The 13517-nt window shown below is 45.7% G+C and overlaps 1 protein-coding gene across 1 annotated transcript in view; it reads right to left on the bottom strand.

The window, feature by feature from the left end:
- Positions 1-1988: 1988 nt before the first annotated feature.
- The window catches only part of SSU72 (SSU72 homolog, RNA polymerase II CTD phosphatase), a 42095-nt gene continuing 30566 nt past the window's right edge, over positions 1989-13517 (bottom strand). The window contains exons 3-5 of the mRNA XM_089534312.1: positions 6590-6729; positions 4830-4948; positions 1989-2713 (exon numbers count right to left, since the gene is read on the bottom strand). Coding sequence (XP_089390438.1) covers positions 2612-2713; positions 4830-4948; positions 6590-6729 — 361 coding nt within the window. The 3' untranslated portion in view covers positions 1989-2611. The remainder of the gene's footprint in view (positions 2714-4829; positions 4949-6589; positions 6730-13517) is intronic.

Here is a 13517-nt window from a genome sequence, read left to right as displayed (position 1 = left end):
CTGCCCCCCCAATGTGCCCCTATGGGGCAAGGGCTCTCTACTCTTTCTCTATGGGCAACTGCCCCCCCAATGTGCCCCTATGGTCCCCTATGGGGCAAGGGCTCTCTACTCTTTCTCTATGGGCAACTGCCCCCCCAATGTGCCCCTATGGGGCAAGGGCTCTCTACTCTTTCTCTATGGGCAACTGCCCCCCCAATGTGCCCCTATGGGGCAAGGGCTCTCTACTCTTTCTCTATGGGCAACTGCCCCCCCAATGTGCCCCTATGGTCCCCTATGGGGCAAGGGCTCTCTACTCTTTCTCTATGGGCTACTGCCCCCCCCAATGTGCCCCTATGGTCCCCTATGGGGCAAGGACTCGCTGCTCTTCCTTTATGGGCAACTGCTCCCCCAATGTGCCCCTATGGTCCCCTATGGGGCAAGGGCTCTCTACTCTTTCTCTATGGGCAACTGCTCCCCCAATGTGCCCCTATGGTCCCCTATGGGGCAAGGGCTCTCTACTCTTTCTCTATGGGCAACTGCCCCCCCAATGTGCCCCTATGGTCCCCTATGGGGCAAGGACTCGCTACTCTTTCTCTATGGGCAACTGCTCCCCCAATGTGCCCCTATGGGGCAAGGGTTCTCTACTCTTTCTCTATGGGCAACTACCCCCCCAATGTGCCCCTATGGGGCAAGGGCTCTCCACTCTTTCTCTATGGGCTACTGCCCCCCCAATGTGCCCCTATGGTCCCCTATGGGGCAAGGACTCGCTACTCTTTCTCTATGGGCAACTGCTCCCCCAATGTGCCCCTATGGTCCCCTATGGGGCAAGGACTCTCTACTCTTTCTCTATGGGCAACTGCCCCCCCCCAATGTGCCCCTATGGTCCCCTATGGGGCAAGGACTCGCTACTCTTTCTCTATGGGCAACTGCCCCCCCCCCAATGTGCCCCTATGGGGCAAGGACTCGCTACTCTTTCTCTATGGGCAACTGCTCCCCCAATGTGCCCCTATGGTCCCCTATGGGGCAAGGACTCTCTACTCTTTCTCTATGGGCAACGGTTCCCCAATGTGTGCCTATGGCCAGGGACTCCCCTATGGCTCCCTATTCCCCAGTCTTCCTCTATGGGTGACCATTCCTGGGCAAGGATGGCTTCCCTCTGGGCAAAGGCTGCCCTTTGCTTTAGAACATCCCTCTCGATATGGAAGACCACCAAGAGCTTCTCTAGAGTTGCACAAATGCCATACAAAACAAGCCTCTGCTTCCTTAGTTCGGACTTCTCCCCGCTGCCCCACATTGGCTCCTCTGTTCCTTCTTTGGCTCCTCTGTTCCTCCATTGCTTTCTAAACAGCAATATCATGCTGGTTTTGTGGGGTTTTGAGGCTCTGTGGCCACGTTCTTGAAGAGTTTATTCCTGACGTTTCGCCAGCATCTGTGGCTTTGGCATCTTCAGAGAAGGCTGGCATGGAAGAGAGTGGGGTATGTGTGTATACACACACACACACACACACAGTGTGACTCTGGGTAAGGAGGAGTGATTCCCGTGTTAATTTGTGTATTGTTCTGTTGTTGAATGGCAATAGACACCCTGTAGACCTTGCCGTTCAACAACAGAACAATACACAGATTAACATGTACATCGCTTCCTCTCAACCAATGGTATATATATATACCCCACTCTCTTCCATGCTAGCATCCTCTGAAAATGCCAGCCACAGATGCTGGTGAAACGTCAGGAATAAACTCTTCTAGAACGTGGCCACAGAGCCTCAAAACCCCACAAAACAACTATGGATGCCGGCCGTGAAAGCCTTCGAATTCACAATATCATGCTGGTTTCCCCTTCTGAATAGCATGGGGGGGCGACCCAGTTTACTGACAGAGCCATGGTTTCCCATTGATGAAAGCAACACATCTGAAGGCCTCCTCCTGCTGCAAGCGCCAAGCAAAGTCATCAGGGAGACGTTAACCTAAGTCTGTATTGATACAAGTCACAAGGGATGAGACAGAAGGCGAGCCATTTATATTTATTGGATACTTCTCATTTCATTCCTAATATGATACAGATATTCGTTTTCCCATTCATACCGTTGTCTATCCCAGCCGTTCAGTCTTGTTTCGTTAAAAGAAAAGCATCTCCCCTACCCTTTGCAACAAAACCAAAACCAACCCCTCCCCACGCAAAAAAAGGCCAAAATGAACCCTTTACACTGGAAAATATAAATGATATATATCATCTTGGAAATTCTCTCTATAATTAAAGCCCTACCCAAAAAATACAATTCAAGTAGGGTCTCAGAAGCGGGGAGGGAAAAGGGGCTTTAAAAATCTTGATTTAAAAAAAAATCTCTTAAATAAAGCAGCCTCATGTATAGAATGCCTTTCGTTTTTGGGTGTAAAGATTGTTTTTCTGCGTCTGGACAGAAATATCCCCTCCCCACCAAAAAACCAAAACAAAACATGTCTATAAACCCCTCCAAAAAATATGCAGCAGGGAAAGAAAACGAAAGGGTAACAGTGACATGAGTTGTAAAGTCCGTTCTCCAAGAGGAGGGGAGCAAAGTCCAGCCGAGTCGGAACGGACGCATGCGTCTCTGGTCTGCAGTAAGGCCTAGAAAAGGAGACAGGGCTGCTTTCAATAAAAGCAGACAGTGTGCAGAAAAGTCCTTCCACTCTTCTCTTCAAATTCCTGTAACAGCTCGTCTATTTCGTTTTCCATGTCTTCCGTATGTTGTATCTGGAAGCAGAAGAAGACAGGCAGCTATAAGTATTGATTTAAAACTAAGTTGCGACATTCTAGTCCAGTAATGGTGAACCTTTTCGAGGCCGAGTGCCCAAACTGCAACCCAAAACCCACTTATTTATTGCAAAGTGCCATGTCCCTCTGGCTTTCTAGTAACAAACTCTGGCAAACTCTGCTGGGACGATGGCACATGTGCCCACAGAGAGGGCTCTGAGTGCCACCTCTGGCACGCGTGCCATAGGTTCGCCATCACTGTTCTAGTCAATTAAAAATGAACAAAGTGGACTACAAGAGCTGTGTTTCGTAATAGAACAGCAATTCTGTGTCCCTTGAACCTTTTTAAGACACCCAAAATATGCTTTGATATAGACATGTTAAACATAAAAATTTGACTGTTGCCATGTTCGAATGGAAATCACTAGTTGTTAGAAAACTGGAAATGTTTCCTTAGATGCCCGGTGGAAGAGAGTATGAGATCTATGGCTTTTAGACAGATTGTCAGGTAATATGAAAGTAAACAGGGGACTAATAAGCCATCATCCTTTTGTTGCAACGTGGCTTCCATTTATTGCATTGGTGAATGCATTGCGATTTGTGAAAACAACCTCAGTCCCATCTTAAGAGTCTGATCAGACGTTATGACAATGAACCCTTGTGATAAGGAAGATCAATCTTCTGAAACTGGCTAGGATCCCCAAGATAAAAAGCGGTTATGATATTGTTTCTGTTGCTTCTACTGGTCTAACATTTTAGATTATGACTGTCCTGGATGGGGAACACACACTTCTGGGAAGGACGTCATCCCCATGCTCAGGACATAAGACACTTGGAGGAATGTGACACACAGAGGTAGAAGGACCAGGATTCATCCTGCAAACTTGAGCCTACAGAATCAATTTGGAGCTCTCTCCCTTATTCCTTAGACATGAACAAGGAAAAGTAGCATTAGCAGTCCTCAGGGAACATGCAGGAGAACTCAATAGCTTCAGCATGTGGAATGGCTGAAGGATACAGAACCAGTGGTTCGTGGGCCTAACAAATCTACGAAAGCTCATGCTACCAGCTTTTTTCTTTCAGTTGGTTTCAAAGGTGCTGCAAGATCCCTTTGCATACAGACCAAACAGAAAAGAAGGAGGAGTAGCATTATATATACACCTGTGAAATCATCAAAGAGGAATTCAAGCAAACAGCTAGCATTTCTATTCGGAGTGTAGTGGAGTCTCCTTCCCTGGAGGTCTTCAAACAGGCTGGATGGTCATCTGTCGGGGATGCTTTGATTTGGATTTCCTGCATGGCAGGGGGTTGGACTGGATGGCCCTTGTGGTCTCTTCCAACTCTATGATTCTATGATTCTATGTGTAGGGGGAAAGTCAGAAAAGCTAAAGTGCAGAACAAGCTCAGTCTTGCTAAAGAGGTTAAAAACAATTTGTTGTTGCTGCCTTCAAGTTGACTTTGACTCATGGCAACCCTGTGAATAAGACGTTTCAACGACCCCATATTCTCAACCACTCTGCTCAGATCCTGCAGGTTCATGCCTGTGACCTTCTTGACTGAGTCTAGCCATCTTGCCACAGTCTCCTTCTACTGCCTTCCACCTTTCCCAATGTCATGCCTCCTCCTACGTGTCCAAAGTACAACAACCTTCCAGAGAGAGCTCCAGCTTGATATGTTCTAATACCCATTTGTTCGTCCTTTTGGTTGTCCATAGCATCCTCAGTACTTTTCTCCAGCACCACATTTCAACTGACTCCATTTTCTTCCTATCAGCTTCTCATCCAGAGAACAGGAGCCAGATCAATGGATGCGAGCTACAGGAAAAGAGATTCCACCTCAACGTTAGGAAGAGCATCCTGACAGTAAGAGCTATTCAACAGTGGAATATGCTGCCTTGGAGTGTGGTAGAGTTGCCGTTTTTTGAGGTCTTTAAACAGGCCATTTGCTGTAGGTGCTTTGACTGTTGGACTTGATGGTCCTTGAAATTATCTTACAGGTACGTGTTTGGGAAAAGGACAAATTATGTAATGCAATAGGCTCATTTTGACTGTTGACCCTTACTCTCAGCCCCCTTCTGGCACCCCAAACATTATGCAGCAGGCAGGATTATACTTACACACTGGCATAGTTCACAGATAAGGAAAGCTCCCAATGTTGCTTCTTCATGATTATCCTGAATGTCCACATTTATCACATGTACAGGCTGACAGGTCTCCTGTTCTCTAGAATTTAAATCTGAAATGATATAAAGCAATAGCCAAATGATGCTGAGGAAACAAACAAAAGAAAACCATTTTCTAAAATACAATTCCATGAGAAGAAAAAGTAAAGATCTTCCAGTTCTTACTTTCCCAGCTTTAATGGAGGAGGGATAATTCACAAGGCACTGAAGACCTTTGGGAACTGTAACTTGTTGTGGCACTAGATCTCTTTGACAAAGAAGATTCAAATACAGTTCCCCAAATTCCATAGCACTGAGGCATGGCAGTTAAAGTGGTGTCAACCTGGATTATTTCTGCAGTGCAGATGCAGCCCAAGTTCTGAGGCAGAGAAAGCTCTCTCCCATCGCTTGCTGCTCATTCCTTCTAATGGACGATGGCAAGGACTGAACCTGGGGTCCAAAGCAAATGTTCCGTCACTCAGTTTGCTCACTTTCTCTTCTCCTTTAAAACATTCTCATAGAGTGAGGCCTGGCAGCAATGCTGATATTGGCAAGACCTTGGCTTTGGGGCTTTTTACTGGCTGAGGCAGGATTGACAACACAAATCCATGAGCTAGACATGGGCCTCCTGCCACTGGGAAACAAACAACTACAACTGAACAACTTCCAAATAGGATTCTCTCTAGCCTATAATCTAAGTCATTAACAAAAATGTTGAAGAGAAAGGATCTTTGTGGCTGTACCCACAGGACACAATTATAGCAGCTTGAGACCACTTTAATTTCCAAGTAAACTGTGTATACTTTGAGCTTCTTGTAGGATATGTGGCATGCACATCTGGGATGTGTATATACTGAGGTTCAAACAGGAGTATCTTCATGTCTCTCTCTTCCCCACCCCTCCACTGCAGAATGTAGTAGGAGCCCTGGTGGCACAGTGGTTCAATGCCTGGTCTGCAGCCACTCACTCAAAGCCATAAGGTTGTGAGTTCAACACCAGCAAAAGGGCTCAAGCTTGACTCAGGCTTGCATCCTTCTGAGGAGGTCGCTAAAATGAGTACCCAGATAGTTGGGGACAATTAGCTTACAGTTGTAAACCACTTCATCATTACTCAGTCAGCTGCTCAGTTGCTGCTCTGAGTGTGATCGGGTGAAAAAGTGACCAAGCAGCCTTGAGAGGTGCTGGGTGTGTACAAAAAGCTGCTGCACAGCTACCTACTGGGGATGTTCGAGCTCAGTGGTTCCCAAACTTATGGGGGCCAACACTCGTTCCGCTCTCGGGCAACAATCCTGCCACCCACCCACCCCATGCCAATTTGTTGATATTAGTTCTACTGTAAATTTAAAACAACCAGTCTTGGTCATTGCTCCCTTTGCACCCAGTCACCTTGGAAGCAGCAACTGAACAGTTGGCTTTATCACTAAGCTGACACAAGTCACAGTAAAGCTCACTGCCCACTTTGGGAATCACTGCTCTGGCTGGGGTTCCTGCACTTAGTGGAGGGCTGGACTTGATGGCTATTGGGTCCCTTCTAACTCTATGATTCTGTGGTAGCCTGGGCTATCGGAGTGACTGACTTCTTAGCCCATGATGATCCAGTTTTGTGGTTATGATTTCGCTTTATTGAATGTTGTGCCATCCAGGGCTCATGTTGTACCAAGCCCTATGAAATTTCAGACACACAACTTTTTCACTGTTCCAGAATCATCCATTACCTTCTACTACTTGATCGTAGACTCTTTCTTCACATGTCAAGATCAAATCAAAGACGTCTTTACAGCTCTGGAATCTCTCCGGCCGTGGCTTGATCCGCTTGTTTCTGTCCAACATGTGCAAAATCCCATTCTGTGTATACCTGAGGTTGTCAGGGTTAAGGAACTCAGAAAACAAAAGATGGCTTTTGTTTAACAATAGGGCAGCGGCGGCGGCGGGGGGCATTGTGGCAAGCAACTATCACAGGACCTCATGGGGTATCCCCAGATAATTGCTTTTAAAACCATTTTTGCTCAGACACTCCACCCCTGTTTAATTAGCTGATAGCTTTTTTTAAGCCCAAAGCAAAATTATTTTAAATGCGAAGCGTTAAAAAAATAAGGAAGCAGGGAATTAAGCTGAAAGTAACCTAACTTTCATCAGTTTCCCACCCACATAGTATTTTTAATGTCTCCTGTTTTTAACCAAGATTGGTAATCACTTTCAAACCCATCCCAATTACCCTAACTACAGTTGTAGTTGGTACCCATCTAACAATGAGCTGTGGTTAAAAGGTACAGAGAAGTAGCCCTGCTCCCTCAACACTATCCATCTTCAAATGCAGCCTCCTGTAACCTGATGCCTTATAAATATGTTGGAAGGACAATTGAATTATCTCAGGCCAACAGCCACACAAGAGATGATAGGAGCTAGATCTGGAGGGCAAGCAGTTGAGAGAGGACCCTTCCAGCATTAACACCACCACATTCCCTCTCTCTGCATGTTCTGAGCTATAGTGCCCACAATCCTATGACATTGGCCACGTTGCCTGGCGCTTTGGGGACTTGAAGTCTGAAGCACTCAGAAAGCCAAAGGGTCCCCCCACCACTAACTTCCAAAATATTGGCTTTATAGTTTCTATGTGCCATGTTTGCACTGCTGTGGCACAAATGCCAGACAGTGAGCATTTGTAGATGTGTTGATGTTCAAAGATGACTCACCGCTAGGAGACTGAATCAGCAGCAAGCTCTCCTGCTCCCCTTGTAACTCACAATGCAGGTGGCCAGATCTTCCTTGTTATTTTCGTGGATCTGTCATAAAAATGTTCATTCTAGAAACCATCTCAGCCACCCCAGCACAGGTACGAAGCACCTGTTCAATGAGACATCTTCAAGACCCCCCGTCCTTAACCTCTCTGTTCAGGCCCTGCAGGCTCAGGCCCATGTCTTCCCTGATCAAGTCCAACCATCTGCCACGTGGTTTCCTTCATTTCTTTCCAAGCATCATTGCTTTTGTTTCCTAATGATTCATTTTCCCCTATGATGTTGCTAAAGTATGAGGGTCTCAATTTAGTCAACCTGATCCCGAGGAACAGTTTGGGCTTGATCTACTCTTGAACCCATTTGTTTGTATTCTTGGCCATCCACGGTATCCTCAGCAATCTTCCCCAGAACTACATCCCAAATGAGTTGATTTTCTTTCTATCAGCTTTTGTCACTGTCCAGCTCTCACATCCATATGTTTCCTTAAATGTCCACTAGTTTCCTCAAATGTCTACTCCTGCACTTCTTACATCATACCGTCATCTTTGACAAGTTTTGCAGTGACTGCAGGCAGCTACTATGAACCTCTTCTGGGACGTGCTGCCTTTGTTTAACCTAGGGTTGCAAGAATAAAAACTTGAGAGGGCTCCTGTACCATTAATGGTTGTGCAGAAGATGGAACTTCAGCATGTCTGTCAAGTGCCCAAATAACATAACATTTTTCTTGTGTGTCAGCCTTCAGCTCCGTCAGACCTATGAATTTCAATGGGTTTTCTTAGGCAAAGAATACTCAGAGGTACTTTTGCCAGTTCATTCTTTTGAAATATATCCCATAGAACCTAGCATGTCTCCCATCCAAATACTAACCAGTGCTGGCCCTCCTTAGTGTCCGAGACCAGCCAGGATCTGGTGCCTTTAGGGTATTTAATTTCTTTTACCCAACTATTTAAAGTACAGCAGCCATCTCTAGTTTTCAATTTGGCAATCCAACTTCACACCTCCTACACTCCCCTGATGCCACCCATCCCTTTTATTGACTTAACCAATCTGCCATTTTTAGACACTCCTATCTTTGCGAGAGTAGCAGTGAAGACATGAACATTTCAATCTGTCTTGACTTACATTGAGGCTAGCAAACTACACACACACTTTAAAACACATTTAAGTGGTTAATAGAAAAAGGAGGCTTAGGTAAAAGCAGCATTGCTGTGCCAAGCACCTCTGCTTTACTTACAAAGGCATATGACACAGATATATTAAAAAGGATATTAAACAGTGGCCTGTTACAGAGTGCCAAAATAAAGCTGCTTCAGGTCTCTTTGGAGGCATGCTGTTTAAATGATGCATGCATCAGAAGAATCCAGAAGCTGCACCAAAGCTACACTCCAGTGCTTAGGAATGGAGTGTGGCTTTGGCGCAACCTCCAGACTCTTAGGACCCATGCATCATTTAAATAGCATGCCTCCAAAGAGTCCCGAAGCAGCTTTATTTTGGCAGTCTGTAACAGGCCAGTAAGTTCTGCCAGTGGCAACATTAGTGGGGTGTGGGTGGGTGGCCCAGACCAGGTGACACCCCAGAGAGGCAAAGGTGAAGTGCCACACCTGGAGGGACTGGCACGGCTACTGGGTGAGCAAGAAAGGGTGCTTTCCCACTTGGTTAGCAGCTGCACAGGATCTTAAACAGATCCTATGGAGGCCACAGCACCACCACCCCCAATTTGTGGTGACTGCTGAGGGGGTTAGTGAGCAGCTGTACCAGACCCTAAAGGTCTTTCTGGGTGGAGGGCTGTCTTCAGGGTCTGGCGTGGCTGCAACCAAACTCTGAATGCCTTTTCGGGGGGGGGGGGAGCTGCTTTCAGGGCCTGTCACAGACCTTGAAGGTCTTAGTGGGGAGGCTCTGGCAGGCAGGGGCGAAGGACAAGGCAGTTTGCTCCCCACACACCAGATGACACCAGCTTCAGAGATGCTACTGAGTTCTGCAAGACAGTCAATAACCCTCCTCATGAAATTGCTGCATGCATTTACAACAGCGTCCCCCAATCTGGTTCCTCTCCAGGTATGTTGGACTACAACTCCTAGGGTTACTTGAAGAGGGATTCCTGTGCCTTTAACAGCTGTGTAGAAGAAGGAATTTCACCAAGTGTTGCTAGTCACTTGGTTGTATGACAAGCAGTACCTGCTGAAATCCCCTCTTCGCCATAAATATGATATTTACACGGCACTTACATGTTTAAATATTTGAAGGGATGCCATACAAGGGTGGAGCAAGCTTGTTTTCTGCTGCTCCAGAGAACAGGACCTGGAACAATGGATGCAAGCTACAGGAAAAGAGATTCAACCTAAACGTTAGGAGGAACTTCCTGACAGTAAGGACTGTTCGACAGTGGAACACACTCCTTCCTCGGAGTGCAGCAGAGTCGCCTTCCCTGGAGGTCTTTAAACAGAGGCTGGGAGGCCATCTGTCAGATATGCTTTGATTGAGAGTTCCTGCATGGCAGAATAAGGTTGGACTGGATGGCCCTTGGTGTTTCTTCCAACTCTAGGATTCTATGATTCTATGAAATATTAAAAGGGCAGGAGTTCTCTCCAGTTTTCACTCTTCCAATCCTAACTACTTCCATTATTGCATCCAGCAATAGAGAAGATGGAACACCAGCATGGGAAAAGCTGAACTAGCCTGCATCCACACTGCAGAAATAATCCAGGTTGATACCACATTAATTGCCATGGCTCAGTGCTATGGAATTCTGAAAATTATCGTTTGCTGAGACACCAGAGCTGTCTGACAAAGACGGCTAAGGGCCAATAGAGACCAGCACTTTATGCCAGCCTGTACTGGCCAGCGGACTAGGGCTACATAATGATGTCCGTTGTGCGCAGTGTCCAACTGGCACTGTGCACAAGGAGCACCATAAGGCCACACCGCTGCCTTTATGGCATCCCTTCTAGGGCGCAAATAGGAGCCACATTTCGTTTCCAGGTGTGGCACAGAGCTGCCCCTGAACAGTTTGTACAGCCCCTCAATATCTCACTAAACTACCACTCCCAGAATTCCACAGCACTAAACTGTGGCAGTTACTGGTGTCATACTGGACTATTTCTGCAGTGCAGATGCAGCCCTAGTAACCTATTTAAGATAGATGTATCAGCCTTACTAGATCATTTTGTCATCTAGGCAAATTCCCAATGAAGCACAACCTGTTTTATGACATTCTGCCCAATGCAAATACAAAAGTGGGATTCAGAATTTCATCTCCTAAGAATATGGACTTTTCTTTTTAAAAACGTTTTAGCTCTTAAAACTGGAAACAAACTTGAATCTTTACAAAAGTGCAAAAGAGTCAGATATCAAATAAATTCAGGATGTAAGTTTTAGTTACGAGAAATGGGGATTCAGTGATGTTAACAAAATACCAGTTAACCAAAGTGGATTATATTCCTGAGTCCCTTTCCAATGGCAAGCAATTCAGACCATGAAACCCATCCACTTCTGCTCCAAGTTTTCATTAATCTATTCTCAACACTTCCACATTTCTTCCTACCACAATCCAAAATATCAGCACCTAGAGTACTCTGTTCAGAAGACTGTGATACTCTTCCCCATCTTTTTAAAACAGGTGCAAATTTGGAATTTGTAGCCACGTTCTAAGAGAAACTATATCAGCAATGGATGAATGGAGGCCCAAAGGCTGGTCCTGAATCAACTGCTAGAGCACCGCAACTCCAATTTACAGCCACATATGGAGGAGGTCTTATTAGCTTCCTTCCGTTTCCAAACCTTAAAAAGAGTTTGAAAGGAGAGGACAGTTTTGAATGATTCAGAGATGATCGCAGCAGCATCCCCTCGTAGAACTAGAGTAGATCCTATCTCTGTAGCTTGGAGCACCTCTATTGCTATGCCCTCTGTTCTTGGTGGTTGATTTCTCCTAAGTATCCTGAATGCAGCTTCCACTTCACTTTCTGAAAGTGTAGGTTCACAGAATCATAGAGTTGGAAGAGACCCCAAGGGCCATCCAGTCCAACCCAATTCTACCATGCAGGATCTCTCAGTCAAGGCATCCCCATTGACAGATAGCCATCCAGCATCTGTTTAAAGACCTCTAAGGAAGGAGACTCCAATACACTCCGAGGAAGGAGTGTTCCACTGTCAAACAGCCCTTACTGTCAGGAGGTTCCTCCTAATGTTGAGGTGGAATCTCTCTGTAGCTTGCATTTATTCTTCCAGGTCCTATTCTCTGGAGCAGCAGAAAACAAGCTTGCTCCACCCTCAATATGGCATCCCTTCAAATATTTAAACAGGGCCATCATATCGTATCTTCAAATATTTCTTCCTTGAATGAAGCTGGCTTCCCTTCATCTCTTTTATATAGTTCCTGCCTGTATTGTTTCGTCTTTTTATTTCTATTTGGTCATGTAATGTGTTCCCCTATTGGCCATACAGCAATAGGGGAGGTGTGGGATGTGGGGTCTGCACTGGGTGGCATCCCAGAAGATGGGATACACTCAGTCAGGCCCTCCTAGTGCTGGCGGAGGTTGAGAAGGGAAGAGCTTGCCTCTCCAGGCTGAGCCACAGCAGCAGAGCCCTCCTCAGGAGGCTACTACCCTGGTGAAGAAGAAAAGCGAGTGCGCCCTTTTGGCCATTGCCATAACTCCCTCCCAGCAGCCCACTGCACTGGGTGACACCCGGGGTGAGGATGCCACTATTCCCACTCATGGATCTTGTGGAAGAGGTTTCATGTTTTTCCATTTTGGTGCCATCTCCATTTCTTTAATTCCTCTGCATTGATTGTTATAGTGCTTTTCTTTGCCCCTGCACACAAATTGTTGAACACAGTTTTGACCCAATTTCTGTCCCCTTTTACTTCTGCTTCTCATCTGGCGGTAACAGCTTGAAGAGCTCAATCTGTCATAGAGTGGGATTTTCCTTTCTTTTCGGCTGGAGATACTGCCTTTTTGCCTTCTTCCTTCACAATGTCCCTGGCTCCAGTCTAAAGTTCTTCTGGCTCCTGGACAATTAGGCTTAACAGTGCAAATCTATTTTTATATTATCGTTAAATTCCAAAGATTTGTATCTTGGCATGACGGTTGGTTTATTTTGGCATGACGGTTGGTTTAGTGTTCTTCTTTAGTGTTACTCTAATTTTTTGATATCAGCAATTCACAAGGAGTGCCACAATCTGCTCCTGGCTCCCCCCTTTTTGGCAAATGGAGAATGGAGCTTCTCCATCTTGTTTTCAATTATGTAGTCTATTTGGATTTCTACACTGGCCATTAAATGATGCGAATGAACAAACTGGCTTCACAGAATTCAGTCATTTTCCGGCTTCATTTCTTGATCCTAAGCCGAATTCTCCTGCAATGTTGCTTCTGCTGTTTCCTGCTTTTGTGTTCCAATTGCTAGGATTGCCGTGTCCATTTTGGTGTGCAATTTCCTCCAGGACTCCAGCACAGAATCTCAATTTCTTCCTTTTCTGCCTCTGTATATTGACAGGGTTTCCCCGGCCTCTTATTGATATTACTCCGTCAGACATTATATCCCTTGACTGCTTTTGTAACATCTCTCCTCACTATTCCTGCCATCTCTTTTCTTTTCATTTCCTGAGTAACACAGTGATCATCCTGAAAATGTTCCTCTCCTGTCCACTTTAACTCACGCATCCAGAGCATTGCAATGTTTATATGTTCCATCCTTGTTTTACAACGTCTAGCTTCTTTGTTTCATTCTTCTCGCATTTCATGCTCCTCTGTGTTCTGCAGCTCCTCCTGACTTTCCTTTGCTCATTCCCAGTAGCTTGTTGAGTACCTTCCAACTTGGGGATCTCATCTTTGGGCACTAGTTCATTTTGTTTTGGATTGTCTCGTCATTGGGTTTTCAAGGTAGAAGTCTTCAAGATTGGTTTACCATTGCC

The sequence above is a fragment of the Sceloporus occidentalis genome, unplaced genomic scaffold (genome assembly GCF_023333645.1).
Source record: "Sceloporus occidentalis isolate IW3139 unplaced genomic scaffold, rSceOcc1.0.p SCAF_8, whole genome shotgun sequence".
Lineage (NCBI taxonomy): Eukaryota > Metazoa > Chordata > Lepidosauria > Squamata > Phrynosomatidae > Sceloporus > Sceloporus occidentalis.
The sequence above is the reverse complement of the archived record's forward strand: the minus strand, read 5'-3'. Positions and strand labels throughout refer to the sequence as shown.